The following is an 18,030-nucleotide window of genomic DNA, read 5'->3' as shown; positions in this document are numbered from 1 at the left end:
GAGGGAGGGAGGGAGGGAGGGAGGGAGGGAGGGAGGGAGGGAGGGAGGGTTCAAAGAGTTCAAAGGGGTGATGAATGACAGGCTGATCTCAGGACTGCAGTCTCTGACATAACATGATGAGAAGTGGATGATGGACAGAGAGCACAGAGAGAAAGAAAAGAGTAAGGCAGACAGACAGAGAGAAAGAGAGAAAAGGAAAGAGTAGGAGGGCGCAAGAATGAGAGAGAGTGAGGAGACCGATACAGACAGCCACTCACAGTTGAGGGTGAGGGAGAAGGTGTCAGAGTCGATCTGTTTGATCATGTCGTTGGGCATGCTGTACTCCACGGTGCAGTGGTACACGCTGTCCTTGTCAGCCTTCTGGGGCTGCATCATCAGAGTGCTGGTGATGGTGAACAGACCAGATGCTTCCTTTACCACTGACGGCACCATGTACACCTCTGGAGGGGGAGATAGAGAGGTAGAACAGAAGGGGCTGACTACAATGACGAGAATGAGACAGAATTCCCGGGATATGCAGCTGTGACTCTAATGACTCTAACCTAACTGTATATAAACTTCCCTCTGAAGTATACATACATTACAGTCTACTTTGTGCATGACACAAGTAATTGTTCCAAAAATTGTTTACAGACAGATTATTTCACTTATAATTCTTTGTATCACAATTACAGTGGGTCAGAAGTTTACATAGACTAAGTTGACTCTGCCTTTAAACAGTTTGGAAAATTCCAGAAAATGATGTCATGGCTTTAGAAGCTTCTGATAGGCTAATTGACATCATTTGAGTCAATTGGAGGTGTACCTGTGGATGTATTTCAAGGCCTTCCTTCACACTCAGTGCCACTTTGCTTGACATCATGAGAAAATGAAAAGAAATCAGCCAAGACCTCAGAAAAAAAATTGTAGACTTCAACAAAGTCTGGTTCATCCTTGGGATAAATTTCCAAATGCCTGAAGGTACCACGTTCATCTGTACAAACAATAGTACACAAGTATAAACACCATGGGAACACGCAGTCGTTATACTGCTCAGCAAGGAGATGCGTTCTGTCTCCTAGAGATGAATGCACTGTGGTGCGAAAAGTGCAAATCAATCCCAGAACAACAACAAAGGATCTTTTGACGAAGCTGGAGGAAACAGGTATAAAAGTATCTATATCCACAGTAAAACGACATAACCTGATAGGCCGCACAGCAAGGAAGAAGCCACTGCTCCAAAACCTCCATAAAAAAGCCAGACTACGGTTTGCAACTGCACATCGGGACAAAGATCGTACTTTTCTGAGAAATGTCCTCTGGTTTGATGAAACAAAAATAGAACTGTTTGGCCATAATGACCATTGTTATGTTTGGAGGAAAAAGGGGGAGGCTTGCAAGCCAAAGAACACCATCCCAACCGTGAAGCACGGGGGTGGCAGCATCATGTTGTGGGGGTGATTTGCTGCAGGAGGGACTGGTGCACCTCACAAAATAGATGGCATCATGAGGACGGAAAGTGATGTGGATATATTGAAGCAACATCTCAAGACATCAGTTAGGAATTTAAAGCTTGGTCGCAAATGGGTCTTCCAAATGGACAATGACCCCAAGCATACTTCCAAAGTTGTGGGAAAATGGCTTAAGGACAACAAAGTCAAGGAATTGGAGTGGCCATCACAAAGCCCTGACCTCAATCCTATAGAAGATTTGTGGGCAGAACTGAAAAGGTGTGTGTGAGCAAGGAGGCCTACAAAGCTGACTCAGTTGCACCAGCTCTGTCAGGAGGAATGGGCCAAAACTCACCCAACTTATTTTGGGAATCTTGTGGGAGGCTACCCGAAACATTTGATCCAAGTTAAACAATTTAAAGGCAATGCTACCAAATACTAATTGATTCCATGTAAACTTCTGACCCACTGAGAATGTGATGAAAGAAATAAAAGCTGAAATAAATAATTCTCTCTACTATTATTCTGACATGTCACATTCTTAAAATAAAGTGGTGATCCTAACTGACCTAAGACAGGAAATAAAAGTCAGGAATTGTGAAAAACTGAGCTGAAATGTATTTGGCTCAGGTGTATGACTTCAACTATAAAAGATGTTATTGTGGGTGTAGCGAAATGCTTGTGTTCATAGCTCCAACGGTGCAGTAATATCTAACAATTCACAACAATACACAACAATAAACAACTATTTCAAAAGTAGGGGAATGGAATATATGACGGTATATATAGAAATTATGGACAGCATATGGATAGAATATGTAATATGTCTGTAGAATACATATTGTAGAATAGTATGTGTACAGCAAAAGTTAAATAGCACGGCCTTGACTAGAATACAGTATTTCCATATGAAGCGGACATTAAAAAAAATCTAGTTGTTTCAACTAATTATTAAAAAGTAACATTTCCCATAGCTGGGTTTTGTTTTACATGGTGGCGCAGTAGGAAGATCGGAGTGCCCTGAACCAAGAGGTTGTGAGGTCAAATCCCAGGTAAGGAAATTGAATAATAATTACTGTATACATGAACATGCAAAATGTAATCATGTATGACCTCATGTGTCAAATATGTAAGTTGAAAACATGTTAAATGCACAGTGTGTGTAACTGGTACTTTTTAGGTAAGATGAACAGAGAACCAGTTCTAGTTGAATCAACACACCAGACAAGTTGAGAAAACACATCATTTTAAGTTGACTAAGTTTTTGCCTACTGTCACGACTTCCACCGAAGGTGGCTCCTCTCCCTGTTCGGGCGGTGCTCGGCGGATGTTGTCCCCTGGCCTACGAGCTACCACTGATCCCTTTTCCTCTTTCGTTTGGTTTTGTCTGTCTTGTGTTCACCTGTATCTAGTTTAGTTAATCAGTTAATCTCGCACTACCCGCTAGGTTTTGTGCGGGATTGTTTGTATTACTGTCGTTGGCTTGGGTTGCGTTTCTTACCTACTAGTAGTAGTAGTAGTAGTGTATACTCACTCTCTTTGTTGTCCTTGACCTCAGGCAGAGGCTTGGAGTCCTGGAACCAGATGATCCTGGGCTGGGGGTGACCGTTATGGCTCACACACTGGCCCACCTGATACACACACACACAGACACAGACACAGACACAGACACACACACACACACACACACACACACACACACACACACACACACACACACACACACACACACACACACACACACACACACACACACACACACACACACACACAGAGAGAGAGAGAGAGAAGGGGAAAGATACTCAGCAACTGGAGGACAATGGAAGAACATTGGAGGACAATGGAAGAACATTGGAAGACCATTAGAGGACAATGGAGAACATTGGAGGACAATGGAAGAACATTGGAGGACAATGGAAGACCATTAGAGGACAATGGAAGACCATTAGATGACAATGGAAGAACATTGGAGAACCATTAGAGGACAATGGAAGACCATTAGATGACAATGGAAGAACATTGGATGACAATGGAAGAACATTGGAAGACAATGGAATAATATTGGAAGACAATGGAAGAACATTGGAAGACAATGGAAGACCATTAGAGGATTATGGAATAATATCTGAGGACAATGGAAGAACATTGGAGGACAATGGAATCACATTAGAGGATAATGCAATAATATCTGAGGACAATGGAAGAACATTGGAGGACAATGGAAGAACATTAGAGGACAATGGATGAACATTAGAGGACAATGGAAGAACATTAGAGGACAATGGAAGAACATTAGAAGACAATGGAAGAACATAAGAACATTGAAGGACAATGGAAGAACATTAGAGGACAATGGAAGAACATTAGAGCACAATGGAAGAACATTAGATGACAATGGAAGAACATTCGAAGACAATGGAAGAACATAAGAACATTGAAGGACAATGGAAGAACATTAGAGGACAATGGAAGAACATTAGAGGACAATGGAAGAACATTAGAGGACAATGGAAAAACATTAGATGACAATGGAAGAACATTCGAAGACAATGGAAGAACATTTGAAGACAATGGAAGAACATAAGAACATTGGAGGGCAATGGAAGAACATTAGAGGACAATGGAAGAACATTAGAAGACAATGGAAGAACATTCGAGGACAGTGGAAGAACATAAGAAGACAATGGAAGAACATAAGAACATTGGAGGACAATGGAAGAACATAAGAACATTGGAGGACAATGGAAGAACATTAGAGGACAATGGAAGAACATAAGAACATTGGAGGACAATGGAAGAACATAAGAACATTGGAGGACAATGGAAGAACATAAGAACATTGGAGGACAATGGAAGAACATAAGAACATTAGAGGACAATGGAAGAACATAAGAACATTAGAGGACAATGGAAGAACATAAGAACATTAGAGGACAATGGAAGAACATAAGAACATTGGAGGACAATGGAAGAACATAAGAACATTAGAGGACAATGGAAGAACATAAGAACATTAGAGGACAATGGAAGAACATAAGAACATTAGAGGACAATGGAAGAACATAAGAACATTAGAGGACAATGGAAGAACATAAGAACATTGGAGGACAATGGAAGTTTACAGGACAAATAGTTGAAACCAACCTGTGTGGAGGAGTCACCAACAGATATGGCCTGGTTGGATCCAGTGACCTCTGGCATCTCTGGAGCGACTGAGGAAGAGGGAGTTATAATCTCAGATCAGAGCTTTACAAAATGCAAGTCCACTATTCACACATTTTCTGATATATATATATATATATATAGTTCCAGTGCACCTGAACCAATCACAGGACGGAAACACTCAGAGCCTTGACACAGACAAGAGCTCGAGGTGCCAAGCTCACGTCACCCTGAGAGAGACGAGTGGCATTCATTTACTGTAGCTACAGTAACACAGACACACATATGTATGCAGTGCATGCACAAAAATGCATGTACACACACACACACACACATACACACATAAACACAAACACACAACCACACACGCCTCCAATTAGGGCAATGGTAAACATCCCTGTGTGGATTATTCCACTGTGACCTCGGTTTCAGTGGGCTGATACGGGTCACAGACAAGAGACACACTCCTTGTTCTCTCTCTCACACACTGCTGTGTGTTCCCTCTGTTTCTATCTCTCTGTCATCAATGTATCTCTCACTCCCTCGCTCATTCACATGCAAGGTCATGGTATCGCAGCGAGACCACAGCTGCCGTCTGACTATAATAATAAACAGCAGACATTTAATAACATTGACGTGATCTCCCTATCTCTCCCTTACGTCACTCTCTCACCTACCTCAACCTTTCTCTCTCTCCCACCTCCATATATCTCTCCCGCTCTCTCACCTTCCTCTATCTTTCTCTATCTCACCTCCATCTATCTTTCTTTCTCTCTCTCAGCTCCCTCTATCTATCTCTATCTATCTCTATCTATATCTTTCTCTCTCTCTGCCCAATCTATCCTTTTCTCTCGAACATCCCTCTATCTTTATCTCTTACTTCCCTCTCTCTTTCTCTCTCTCAGCTCCCTCTATCTATCTCTATCGCTCACCTCCCTCTATGTTCCTCCCTCTCTCCTCCCTCCATCTTTCTCTCTCTCACTTCCCTCTATCTCACTATCTCTTTCTCTCTCTGCCCCATATATCTTTCTCTCTCTCACCCCCCTCTATCATTCACCATCTCTCACCTCCCACTATCTTTCTTTATCTCTTTCACCTCTCTCCCTTTCTCGCTCTCTCTCTCTCACCTCCCTCTATCTTTATCTCTTTATCTCTCTCTCTCTCTCTCTCTCTCTCTCACACACCTCCCTCCATCTTTCTCTTTCTCCACACCATTCTATCTTTCTCTCTCTCACCTCCACCAATCTTTCTCTCTCTATCTTTCTCCCTGTCTTCTCCCTCCATCTTTCTCCCTCTCCCAATCTTTCTCTCGCTCTGACCTCCCTCCATCTTTCTCTAATTCACCTCCCTCTATCGTTCTCTCTTTTACCTCACTCTATCTTTCTCTCTCTCTCTCTCCTCCCTCTATTTTCTGTGTCGAACATCCCTCTATCTTTATCTCTTACTTCCCTCTCTCTTACTTCCCTCTACTTCCCTCTCTCTATCATCTCCCTCTATCATTCTCTCTCTCTTTCCTCCTCCTCCATCTTTCTCTCTCTCACCTCTCCCTAATTCCTCTCCTTTCACTGCTCTCTTTCTATATTGCTCTCTCTCCTCTGTCTTGCTCCTCATTGTTCTTCCAGGTGCCTGTTTGCTGACGAGAACTGTCAGAAATGTAACACATTGTTTAACATGGGTGTCAGTTTCCACATGGAAATGAAAGAAAGCAAGTTAGACGTCATAGAGAGGGAAGTAGCACGCACGCACGCACGCACGCACGCGCACACACACACACACACACACACACACACACATACACTCACACACACACACGCACACGTGCACGCACGCACACGCACACACAGCTGAGGGAAATGGAGGCAGGATATATGGTGTCAGGCAGTGTATCACTGTTTCCCTTTCTGCTCAGACCATTATACCTGCTGCTGTATTGTAAACCTCCCTAAGGAAGCCCATTGTTTCAGAACACTTGTAGAGAGTCATTAAAAACTGCTCCTATTCAGTTGGGAGAGGAAGGCAGACAAAGAGGAGATACAGTACTTTAGGGAACAGTCCTGAGTGGCCTGTTAAAGTCTATCGTCAGGTATTTGACTTGTCGTAATGAATTGTATCAGTGCTCCATTAAGGTACTCTTTATAATCCAGGCTGTATCACATCCCGCCGTGATTGGGAGTCCCATAGGGTGGCGCACAATTGGCCCAGCGTCGTCCAGGTTTGGCCAGGGTAGGCCGTCATTGAAGTGTCACTCAATTCTCTAACCAACACCATTCACCCTCTACCCCCATTGGTCCAACCCAAAATAAGGATATTTATTGATATTGGGCCATCCCCAAACACTATATTCCTGGTGTATTTTAACACTAGGAATAGGATTGCTAATGTGTTGGGGTTAGAGGGTGACAAGGACACAACGACCCGGTCTGGGGTCAGCTCTCATCACCATGGCAATAATTCAGGAGAATTCTGGACGGTCATTAAGATGACATCTATTAGACATGACAGATGGAATTGAACTATTAATAAATTGTGTCAAGTGTGATGTTCATAGGACTAATTGACCTCTGGGAAAACACAACACACACACTCCATCTAGCACGCACACACACACACACACACACACACACACACACACACACACACACACACACACACACACACACACACACACACACACACACACACACACACACACACACACACACACACACACACACATCTAGCTCACACAACACACACACACACAACACACACACACTCTCATCTTGCAAACACAACACACACACTGTCATCCCGACAGTCAGAATCCAGACGGCATCCCATACAGCGAAAGGTCACAGTAGGGTCACTCTAAAGGTCACAGTAAGGTCACTCTAAAGGTCACAGTAGGGTCACTCTAAAGGTCACAGTAGGGTCACTCTAAAGGTCACAGTAGGGTCACTCTAAAGGTCACAGTAAGGTCACTCTAAAGGTCACAGTAGTGTCACTCTAAAGGTCACAGTAAGGTCACTCTAAAGGTCACAGTAGGGTCACTCTAAAGGTCACAGTAAGGTTACTCTAAAGGTCACAGTAGGGTCACTCTAAAGGTCACAGTAAGGTCACTCTAAAGGTCACAGTAGGGTCACTCTCAAGGTCAGTGGTCAGTAACTCACAGAAGACTTTGAGCTGTGTGATGGCCTCTCCAACCCCGGCAGGGCCAGCAGTGACCTGGCAGTAGAAGGGCAGCTGGTCCTCCACCGTCACGGGGGAGATGGTCAGAGCGAAGTCCCTTCCCATGGTCACTCTGTCGGACAGACGTGTCCCCTCATCACTCTTCCCTTCGCCACCCGACACGGAGCGGAACGCAACACGCTTCCTGGTGCCACCCTCCTCCTTATGAGGGGAAGAGGAGAGAGGGGGTTAGGAAGGAAACGGAAAGAGAGAGGGGAGAAAGAGAGAAAAGGGAGATTAGAAAGAGTGAAGAAAAGAAATTAGATGAAAAACAATCAGGGTGGAGAGAGGGGAAGAGGAGAGAGGGGAAGTGGAGAGAGGGGAAGAGGAGAGAGGGGAAGTGGAGAGAGGGGAAGAGGAGAGAGGGGAAATGGAGAGAGGGGAAGAGGAGAGAGGGGAAGTGGAGAGAGGGGAAGAGGAGAGAGGGGAAGAGGAGAGAGGGGAAGTGGAGAGAGGGGAAGTGGAGAGAGGGGAAGAGGAGAGAGGGGAAGAGGAGAGAGGGGGAAGTGGAGAGAGGGGAAGAGGAGAGAGGGGAAGAGGAGAGAGGGGAAGAGGAGAGAGGGGAAGTGGAGAGAGGGGAAGAGGAGAGAGGGGAAGAGGAGAGATGGGAAAGGGTAGATGGCCAGAGAGGAATTTCTTTTTCACAAGTTCAATAAACAACACAGACACTTCACAATGATATGTACAGTGCATTCGGAAAGTATTCAGACCCATTGACCTTTTCCACATTTTTTACATTACAGCCCTTATTCTAAAATTGATTGAGTAGATTTTCCCCTTATCAATCTACACACAATACCCCATAATGAATTTTTTACAAATGTATTAACAAAAAAAAAACCTGAAATATCACATTTACAAGTATTCAGACCTTTTACTCAGTACTTTGTTGAAGCACCTTTGGCAGCGATTACATGTGAAGTTTTTCCCATTCTTCTCTGCAGATTCTCTCAAGCTAAGTTAGGTTGAATGGGGAGCCTTCCTGCACAGCTATTTTTAGGTCTCTCCAGAGATGTTTGATCGGGTTCATGTCCTGGCTCTGACTAGGCCACTCAAGGACATTCAGAGACTTGTCCCGAAGCCACTCCTGCATTGTGCTTAGGGTCACTGTGTGCTTAGGGTCATTGACCTGTTGGAAGTCGAACCTTCACCCCAGTCTGAGGTTTAAATCAAGGATCCCTTTGTACTTTGCTCCGTTCATCTTTCCCTTGATCCTGACTATTCTCTCAGTCCCCACAGCATGATGCTGCCACCACCACACTTCACCTACAGATGTGATGCTTGGCATTCAGGCCAAAGAGTTAAATCTTGGCTTCATCAGACCAGAGAATCTTGTTTCTCATGGTCTGAGAGTCCTTTAGCTCCCTTTTGGTAAACTCAAAGTGGAGTGGCTTCCGTCTGGCCACTCTGCCTGATTGGTGGAGTGCTGCAGAGATGGTTGTTCTTCTGGAAGATTCACTCATCTCCACAGAGAAACTCTGGAGCTATGTCAGCGTGACCATCGGGGTCTTAGTAACCTTCCTGACCAAGGTGCTTCTCCCCTGATTGCTCAGTTTGGCCGGGTGGCAAGCTCTAGGAAGAGTTTTGGTGGTTCCAAAATTCTTCCATTTAAGAATGATGGATGCCACTATGTTCTTGGGGACCTTCAATGCTGCAGAAATATCCTGTCTCGGATCTCTACGGACAATTCCTTCGACCTCATGGCTTGGTTTTTTGCTCTGACATGCACTGTCAACTGGGGGACCTTATATAGACAGGTGTTTGCCTTTCCAAATCATGAACAATCAATTGAATTTAACACAGGTGGACTACAATCAAGTTGTAGAAACATCTCAAGGATGATCAATGGAAACAGAATGCACCTGAGAACTATTTCCAGTCCCATAGCAAAGGGTCTGAATACTTAGGCAAATAACATATTGCTGCTTTATAGCAACAACAAAAAATTCAATTGAAAAAACTGTTTTCGCTTTGTCATTATGGGATATTGTGTGTAGATTGATGAGTGAAAAGCTTTTTAGTGGTTCTGCTGAATACAGGGAGTAAAAAGATATTAGGCAAAGTGCACCAACTCCACATGAAAAAATACAACAAAAAATATTGTATAAATATTATAGTATTCACTGCAGTGTTTTTGTGGTATTTACTGTAGCATTCCCTATAGTGTTTTTGCGGACAAAAGTCTGTAGTAAATTCTGTAGTACACTGTCGTATTTACAGTTAACTAGAGTATAAATACTGTAGTTAAAGAAAACTGTAGTATATACACTATAGTAATTAATGTAGTGTTTTGCGGAATGTAGTATACTGTAGTATATACTGTAGTGTTTTCACGGACATTACTGTGGTGTTTACTATAGTGTTTTGTTTTATTATCTTTGACATACAGTGGTTCTTCCTTTAAAAGTTGTGAGCTTACACTGTGGGACTTAGAGGTACCCAGCGTCACAGCTTCATTTCTCCGGACCACCACAAGGGGGAGTTAGAGCACTCATTATGCATTTTGGTCCCAAGGTTTTTATATGACCAATCATATCGATTGGTTCCAATGACAAATTGGACGAGGGCCACCAGTTTGTGGTGACTTCAGCAAAGATGGCTGACAAAACATTATGGGGAAGCAAATGTATGCAGTTATAACATCATAACGAGTCAAGCAAAAAATGTACACTTGAGAGGAATATGTTAGTTAATGTAGAGACAAATGATTGTGCATATTTTTTTGTCATAAAGTTAATTTATGAAAATTGCTATTCAGCAAGTTTTTTTCAACCATATCCAATTCCAGGTGTATCAAACTCATTCATTATAGCAAGCAGGGAGCAGGTTTCGAACTCTCAACATTCTAGCCCGAAGTCCAGCATGCTATCGACTGTGTTCAAATGTATTAAGGGGGAAAAGTACTATTATTAGTTTTTCACAAGCTAGCAGGATGGGCTATGAGCTGAACAATAGACTGTTCAACCTTTACTAAAGAATTGTATAATAGCCAAGCTAGGTTTGACCCCCCCCCTCCACTTCCCAACTTGAGCTAGGTGTGAACCCCCCCCCCCCTCCTCCCCAACTTGCAACAAATCATTTTCAGGACTATCTAGAAAAAGCAAGGGAGATGCGTAATAGGTTTCTAAGAAGAGGCTATTCTCCACAATGTGTGGATGAAGCTCTGAATTTGGCATTGGGGAAAACACGAGATGAACTGCTACAAAAAAGACCCACTAGAGCTCAAGAACAAAGCTCTGATGAAGGCCATGAGGCCGTAATGTAAGCTTATTAAAGATCAGTGATAGGATCAGAACAGTGTGCGGTTTCCTTCTTCCTTTTCCTCATCTCATCCTGCTGTTGCCATGCACCTGCAAAAAAGATAGCTCAGATGTGCGAGTGCCTTTTGAATTTTGAATTTCACTTTACAAACAATAAGAGGGCTCAATTTGAGTCTATTTCTTCAGAGCCTAGACCTACATGCTTCGAGAGGGCCACCATTGTTCCTGTTCAAAAAGAAAGCTAAGGTAACTGAGCTAAACGACTACCGCCCCGTAGCACTCACTTCCGTCATCATGAAGTGCTTTGAGAGACTAGTCAAGGACCATATCACCTCCACCCTACCTGACACCCTAGACCCACTCCAATTTGCTTACCGCCCAAATAGGTCCACAGACGATGCAATCTCAACCACACTGCACACTGCCCTAACCCATCTGGACAAGAGGAATGCCTATGTGAGAATGCTGTTCATCGACTACAGCTCGGCATTTAACACCATAGTACCCTCCAAGCTCGTCATCAAGCTCGAGACCTTGGGTCTCGACCCCGCCCTGTGCAACTGGGTACTGGACTTCCTGACGGGCCGCCCCCAGGTGGTGAGGGTAGGCAACAACATCTCCACCCCGCTGATCCTCAACACTGGGGCCCCACAAGGGTGCGTTCTGAGCCCTCTCCTGTACTCCCTGTTCACCCACGACTGCGTGGCCACGCACGCCTCCAACTCAATCATCAAGTTTGCGGACGACACAACAGTGGTAGGCTTGATCACCAACAACGACGAGACGGCCTACAGGGAGGAGGTGAGGGTCCTCAGGAGTATGGTGTCAGGAAAATAACCTCACACTCAAAGTCAACAAAACTAAGGAGATGATTGTGGACTTCAGGAAACAGCAGAGGGAACACCCCCCTATCCACATCGATGGAACAGTAGTGGAGAGGGTAGTAAGTTTTAAGTTCCTCGGCATACACATCACAGACAAACTGAATTGGTCCACCCACACAGACAGCATAGTGAAGAAGGCGCAGCAGCGCCTCTTCAACCTCAGGAGGCTGAAGAAATTTAGCTTGTCACCAAAAGCACTCACAAACTTCTACAGATGCACAATCGAGAGCATCCTGGCGGGCTGCACCGCCCACAACCGTAAGGCTCTCCAGAGGGTAGTGAGGTCTGCACAACGCATCACCGGGGGCAAACTACCTGCCCTCCTGGACACCTACACCACCCGATGTTACAGGAAGGCCATAAAGATCATCAAGGACAACAACCACCCGAGCCACTGCATGTTCACCCCGCTATCATCCAGAAGGCGAGGTCAGTACAGGTGCATCAAAGCTGGGACCGAGAGACTGAAAAACAGCTTCTATCTCAAGGCCATCAGACTGTTAAACAGCCACCACTAACATTGAGTGGCTGCTGCCAACACACTGACTCAACTCCAGCCACTTTAATAATGGGAATTGATGGGAAATGATGTAAAATATATCACTAGCCACTTTAAACAATGCTACCTAATATAATGTTTACATACCCTACATTATTCATCTCATATGTATACGTATATACTGAACTCTATATCATCTACTGCATCCTTATGTAATACATGTATCACTAGCCACTTTAACTATGCCACTTTGTTTACATACTCATCTCATATGTATATACTGTACTCGATACCATCTACTGTATCTTGCCTATGCTGCTCTGTACCATCACTCATTCATATATCTTTATGTACATATTCTTTATCCCCTTACACTGTGTATAAGACAGTAGTTTTGGAATTGTTAGTTAGATTACTTGTTGGTTATTACTGCATTGTCGGAACTAGAAGCACAAGCATTTCGCTACACTCGCATTAACATCTGCTAACCATGTGTATGTGTCAAATCAAATTTGATTTGATTTGATTTATATAAAATAACGTAACTGACTGAGGTAGTCTCTGATGCTTAACAGCCTAATAGAAGTGGGATTTTTTTAATAGGCCCAATTGCAACAGGTCAAAAATGTATCATCCTACATACAATTGAAGTGGGAAGTTTACATACACTTAGTTTTGAGTCATTAAAACTTGTTTTTCAACCACTCCACAAATGTCTTGTTAACAAACTACAGTTTTGGCAGGTAGGTTAGGACATCTACATTGTAAATGACACAGCTAATTTTTCCAACAATTGTTTACAGACAGATTATTTCACTTAATTCACTGTATCACAATTCCAGTTTGTCAGAAGTTTACATTCACAAAGTTAACTGTGCCTTTAAACAGTTTGCAAAATTCCAGAAAATAATGTATTGGCTTTTGAAGATTCTGATAGGCTTATTGACATCATTTGAGTCAATTGGAGGTGTACCTGTGGATGTATTTCAAGGCCTACCTTCAAACTCAATGCCTCTTTGCTTGACATCATGGGAAAATCAAAAGAAATCAGCCTCCCAAAAATTGTAGACCTCCACAAGTCTGGTTCATCCTTGGGAGAAATTTCCAAACGCCTGAAGGTACCACGTTCATCTGTACAAACAATAGTACGCCGGTATAAACACCATGGGACCACGCAGCCGTCATACAGCTCAGGAAGGAGACACGTTCTGTCTCCTGGAGATGAATGTACTTTGGTGCGAAAAGTGCAAATCAATCCCAGAACAACAGCAAAGGACCTTGTGACGATGCTGGAGGAAGCAGGTACAAAAGTATCTATATACACAGTAAACAAGTCCTATATTAACATAACCTGAAAGGCCGCTCAGCAAGGAGGAAGCCACTGTCCAAAATCGCCATAAAAAAGCCAGACTACGGTTTGCAATTGCAGATGGGGACAAAGATCGTACTTTTTGGAGAAATGTCCTCTGGTCTGATGAAACAAAAATATAACTGTTTGGCCATAATGACCAATGACCGTTATGTTTGGAGGGAAAAGGGGGAGGCTTGCAAGTCGAAGAACATCATCCAAACCGTGAAGCACGGGGGTGGCAGCATCATGTTGTGGGGTGCTTTGCTGCAGGATGGCCTGGTGCACTTCACAAAATAGTTGGCATCATGATGAAGGAATATTATGTGGATATATTGAAGCAACAAGATATCAGTCAGGAAGTTAAAGCTTGGTCGCAAATGGGTCTTCCAAATGGACAATGACCCCAAGCATACTTCCAGTTGTGGCAAAAAGGACAACAAAGTCAAGGAATTAGAGTGGCCATCACAAAGCCCTGACCTCAATACCATAGAACAGTTGTGGGCAGAACTGAAAAGGTGTGTGCGAGCAAGGAGGCCTACAAACATGACTCAGTTACACCAGCTCTGTCAGGAGAAATTGGCCGAAATTCACCCAATTTATTGTGGGAAGCTTGTGGTAGGCTACCCGAAACATTTGACCCAAGTTAAAACATTTAAAGGCAATGCTACCAAATACTAATTGATTCTATGTAAACTTCTGACCCACTGGGAATGTGATGAAAGAAATAAAAGCTGAAATAAAATATTCTCTACTATTATTCTGACATTTCACATTCTTAAAATAAAGTGGTGATCCTAACTCACCATAACCAGGGAATTTTTACTCGGATTAAATGTCAGGAATTGTGAAAAACTGAGTTTAAATGTATTTGTATTTAAATGTGTATGTAAACTTCATACTTCAACTGTAAAACAATCATTTAAAGAAGAAAAGTCTGCACGTTTGAACTAAAACAAAAACAATGTAACTAAAAAGAAAGAGCACATTTGTCATTTACAAACTCTAAAAGTAATTGGAAAGGTAGTAGAGGTCGACCGATTATGATTTCTCAACGCCAATACAGATACCGATTGTTGGAGGACCCACATTTTTTATATATTTATTTGTAATAATGACAATTACCACAATACTGAATGAACACTTATTTTAACTTAATATAATAAATCAATACAAATCAATTTAGCCAGAAATAAATAATGAAACATGTTCAATTTGGTTTAAATAATGCAAAAACAAAGTGTTGGAGAAGAAAGTAAAAGTGCAATATGTGCCATGTTAAAAAGCTATCATTTAAGTTCCTTGCTCAGAACATGAGAACATATGAACGCTGGTGGTTCCTTTTAACATGAGACTTCAATATTCCAAGGTAAGAGGTTTTAGGTTGTAGTTAATATAGTATTTATAAGACTATTTCTCTATATACCATTTGTATTCCATATACCTTTGACTATTGGATAGGCACTATTCTTATAGGCACTTTAGTATTGCCAGTGTAACAGTATAGCTTCCGTCCCAAGGGGAACAACCACACCAAGTCTCAGAGCGAGTGATGTTTGAAACGCTATTAGCGCACACCCCGCTAACTAGCTAGCCATTTCACATCGGTTACACCAGCCTAATCTTGGGAGTTGATAGGCTTGAAGTCATAGACAGCACAATGCTTGAAGCACAGCAAAGAGCTGCTGGAAAAACACACAAAAGTGCTGTTTGAATGAATGCTTACGCGCCTGCTGGTGCCTACCATTGCTCAGTCAGACTGCTCTATCAAATATCAAATCATAGACTTAATTATAACATAATAACACACAGAAATACGAGCCTTTGGTCATTAATATGGTCGAATCCGGAAACTATCATTTCGAAAACAAAACGTTTTTATTATCACATATACCCTGACTTGCATGCAATGAACGCAAGAGAAGTGATACAATTTCACCTGGTTAATATTGCCTGCTAACCTGGATTTCTTTTAGCTAAAAATGCAGGTTTAAAAATATATACTTGTGTATTGATTTTAAGAAAGGAATTGATGTTTATGGTTAGGTACACGTTGGAGCAACGACAGTTCTTTTTCCGCGAATGCGCACCGCATCGATTATATTTAACGCAGGACACAATAGATAAAACTAGTAATATCATCAACCATGTGTAGTTAACTAGTGATTATGATTGATTGAGTGATTGTTTTTTATAAGATAAGTTTAATGCTAGCTAGCAACTTACCTTGGCTTCTTACTGTATTCGTGTAACAGGTGGGCTCCTCATGAGGCAGGTGGTTCAAGCGTTGGACCAGTTAACTGTAAGGTTGCAAGATCGAATCCCCCGAGCCATAACTAAATCAACATCTGCATTTTGAAAGAGTCCCATGTTAACTACAGTATATATTGTAGACTGTGCAGATGTTGATTTAGTTATGGATCCATAACAAATTACTATGGGAATAAATATCACTGATTTACAGAAATATTGTAAAAAAGTTTTCTAATGAAGGCAAACAATTTAGAATCCTCCAATCCTGTAGCCTACTCTCAACCATCATGTTGTACATCGCCATATTTTCCAATCCATCCTAACGGAAACCCTTAGGGTTTCGTTTTTGGTTGTACAAATTACCTCGACTAACCCGTAACACCACACATTGACTCGGTACGGTACCCTCTGTATATAGTCTCGTTATTGTTATGTCATTTTATTGTGTTACATTTTATTTTATTTTATTTGTTTACTTTAGTTCTTTTAGTAAATACCGTATTTTCTTAACTCTATTTCTTGAACTGTATTGTTGGTTAAAGGGCTTGTGAGTAAGCATTTCACGGTATTCGTTGTGTTGTATTCGGCGCATGTTACAAATAACATTTGATTTGATTTGATTTGTGTAGTTAGTATTCTACAGTATACTACAGTTTACTACTGAATTCTATTCTATAGTAAGCACTGTAGTATTATATAGTAAACTGTAGTATTTTTTAATGTGGGACGCCAGGAGTAAAGTAGTAGGAGACTTACAATGAACCACTCCACGATGTTGTTCGGGGAGGGAGGGATTTTGAAGGTGCAGGGCAGACTGGCTGACTCTCCCTTGATCACCTCCACCTTGGGAGTCACTGTCACTGTCACGATGGCCCAGCACACTGTAGAGAGAGAGAGAGGCAGAGCAAGGGAGAGGGAGGGAGGGAGGGAGGGAGGGAGGGAGGGAGGGAGGGAGGGAGGGAGGGAGGGAGGGAGGGAGGGAGGGAGGGAGGGAGGGAGGGAGGGAGGGAGGGAGGGAGGGAGGGAGGGAGGGAGGGAGAGAGAGAGAGAGAGAGAGAGAGAGAGGCAGAGCAAGGGAGAGGGAGAAGGAGAGAGAGGGAGGGAGGGAGGGAGGGAGGGAGAGAGAGAGAGAGAGAGGCAGAGCAAGGGAGAGGGAGAAGGAGAGAGAGGGAGGGAGGGAGAGAGAGAGAGAGAGGCAGAGTGAGGGAGAGAGGGAGAATGAGAGGTGATGATTAGTTATTGAGGGACATTCACATTATTATGTTGAGTTTAAATACACACGTTTTTATGTCAATTACCTATTATTCTATAAAAACGAGTTAAAAACAAAAAAGGAAAGCTCAAAGAACAGCATAAGATGAGAGAATGTTTGCTGATGGGAAAGGCAGGGGGCCTCCAAAGGGTGTAACATTACATACACATGCCACACACTGTTCAACGCTACATACCAAAGATGTGTGTATGGCATGTTACGTAATAAACACACACACGTACACACACACAAGCACACACACACAAATACACACACACACACAGAGAGACCCCGGACCAGTCAGGGCAAGGGGAAGAAGGAGGGAGCGATTGATGAGAGGGAGGAAAAGGATGGATGGAGGGAGGTAAATAGATGGGTGTGGATTCCAGCTGTGGAGTTGAGTCCAGATTGTCTGTCCTTTAACTGAACCTACCAGCTCCTGTAATTAAATGAAGCCTACAGATGTGTGTGTATGCGTGTGTGCATGCATGTGCCTGTGTTTGCATAAAGCCCTGAGAGCTTCTGATTGTTTCTAAAGAAAGGTAAAAAAAAGCTAAGACAGCTGAGTGGCGTCCAGGCAGGTCTTTATCAGTGCTGGACCACACCTTTTCCTGTGATGCCCCAGACAGATAACACACAGAGAAACAAACAGACAGACAACAGCAAGAGGCAGCAGTCTGTGACGAACCCCAAACACACCTTATACTCACCGAGAGACACAAAATCACACTAAGA

The 18,030-nt window shown here is 42.9% G+C and overlaps 1 protein-coding gene across 2 annotated transcripts in view; it reads right to left on the bottom strand.

Moving 5' to 3' along the window:
• LOC135520513 (basal cell adhesion molecule-like) overlaps positions 1 to 18,030 on the bottom strand; it is a 120,976-nt gene that overhangs the window by 30,138 nt on the left and 72,808 nt on the right. For both annotated transcript variants that reach the window (XM_064946116.1, XM_064946118.1), the window contains exons 2-6: positions 16,800 to 16,924; positions 7,742 to 7,961; positions 4,575 to 4,642; positions 2,965 to 3,061; positions 258 to 440 (exon numbers count right to left, since the gene is read on the bottom strand). In XM_064946116.1, the coding sequence (XP_064802188.1) occupies positions 258 to 440; positions 2,965 to 3,061; positions 4,575 to 4,642; positions 7,742 to 7,961; positions 16,800 to 16,924 (693 nt within the window). The remainder of the gene's footprint in view (positions 1 to 257; positions 441 to 2,964; positions 3,062 to 4,574; positions 4,643 to 7,741; positions 7,962 to 16,799; positions 16,925 to 18,030) is intronic.

This window comes from Oncorhynchus masou, chromosome 29 (assembly GCF_036934945.1).
Source record: "Oncorhynchus masou masou isolate Uvic2021 chromosome 29, UVic_Omas_1.1, whole genome shotgun sequence".
NCBI classification, from domain to species: Eukaryota; Metazoa; Chordata; class Actinopteri; order Salmoniformes; family Salmonidae; genus Oncorhynchus; species Oncorhynchus masou.
Note: the sequence above shows the minus strand (reverse complement) of the source record. Positions and strands in the feature narration are given on the sequence as shown.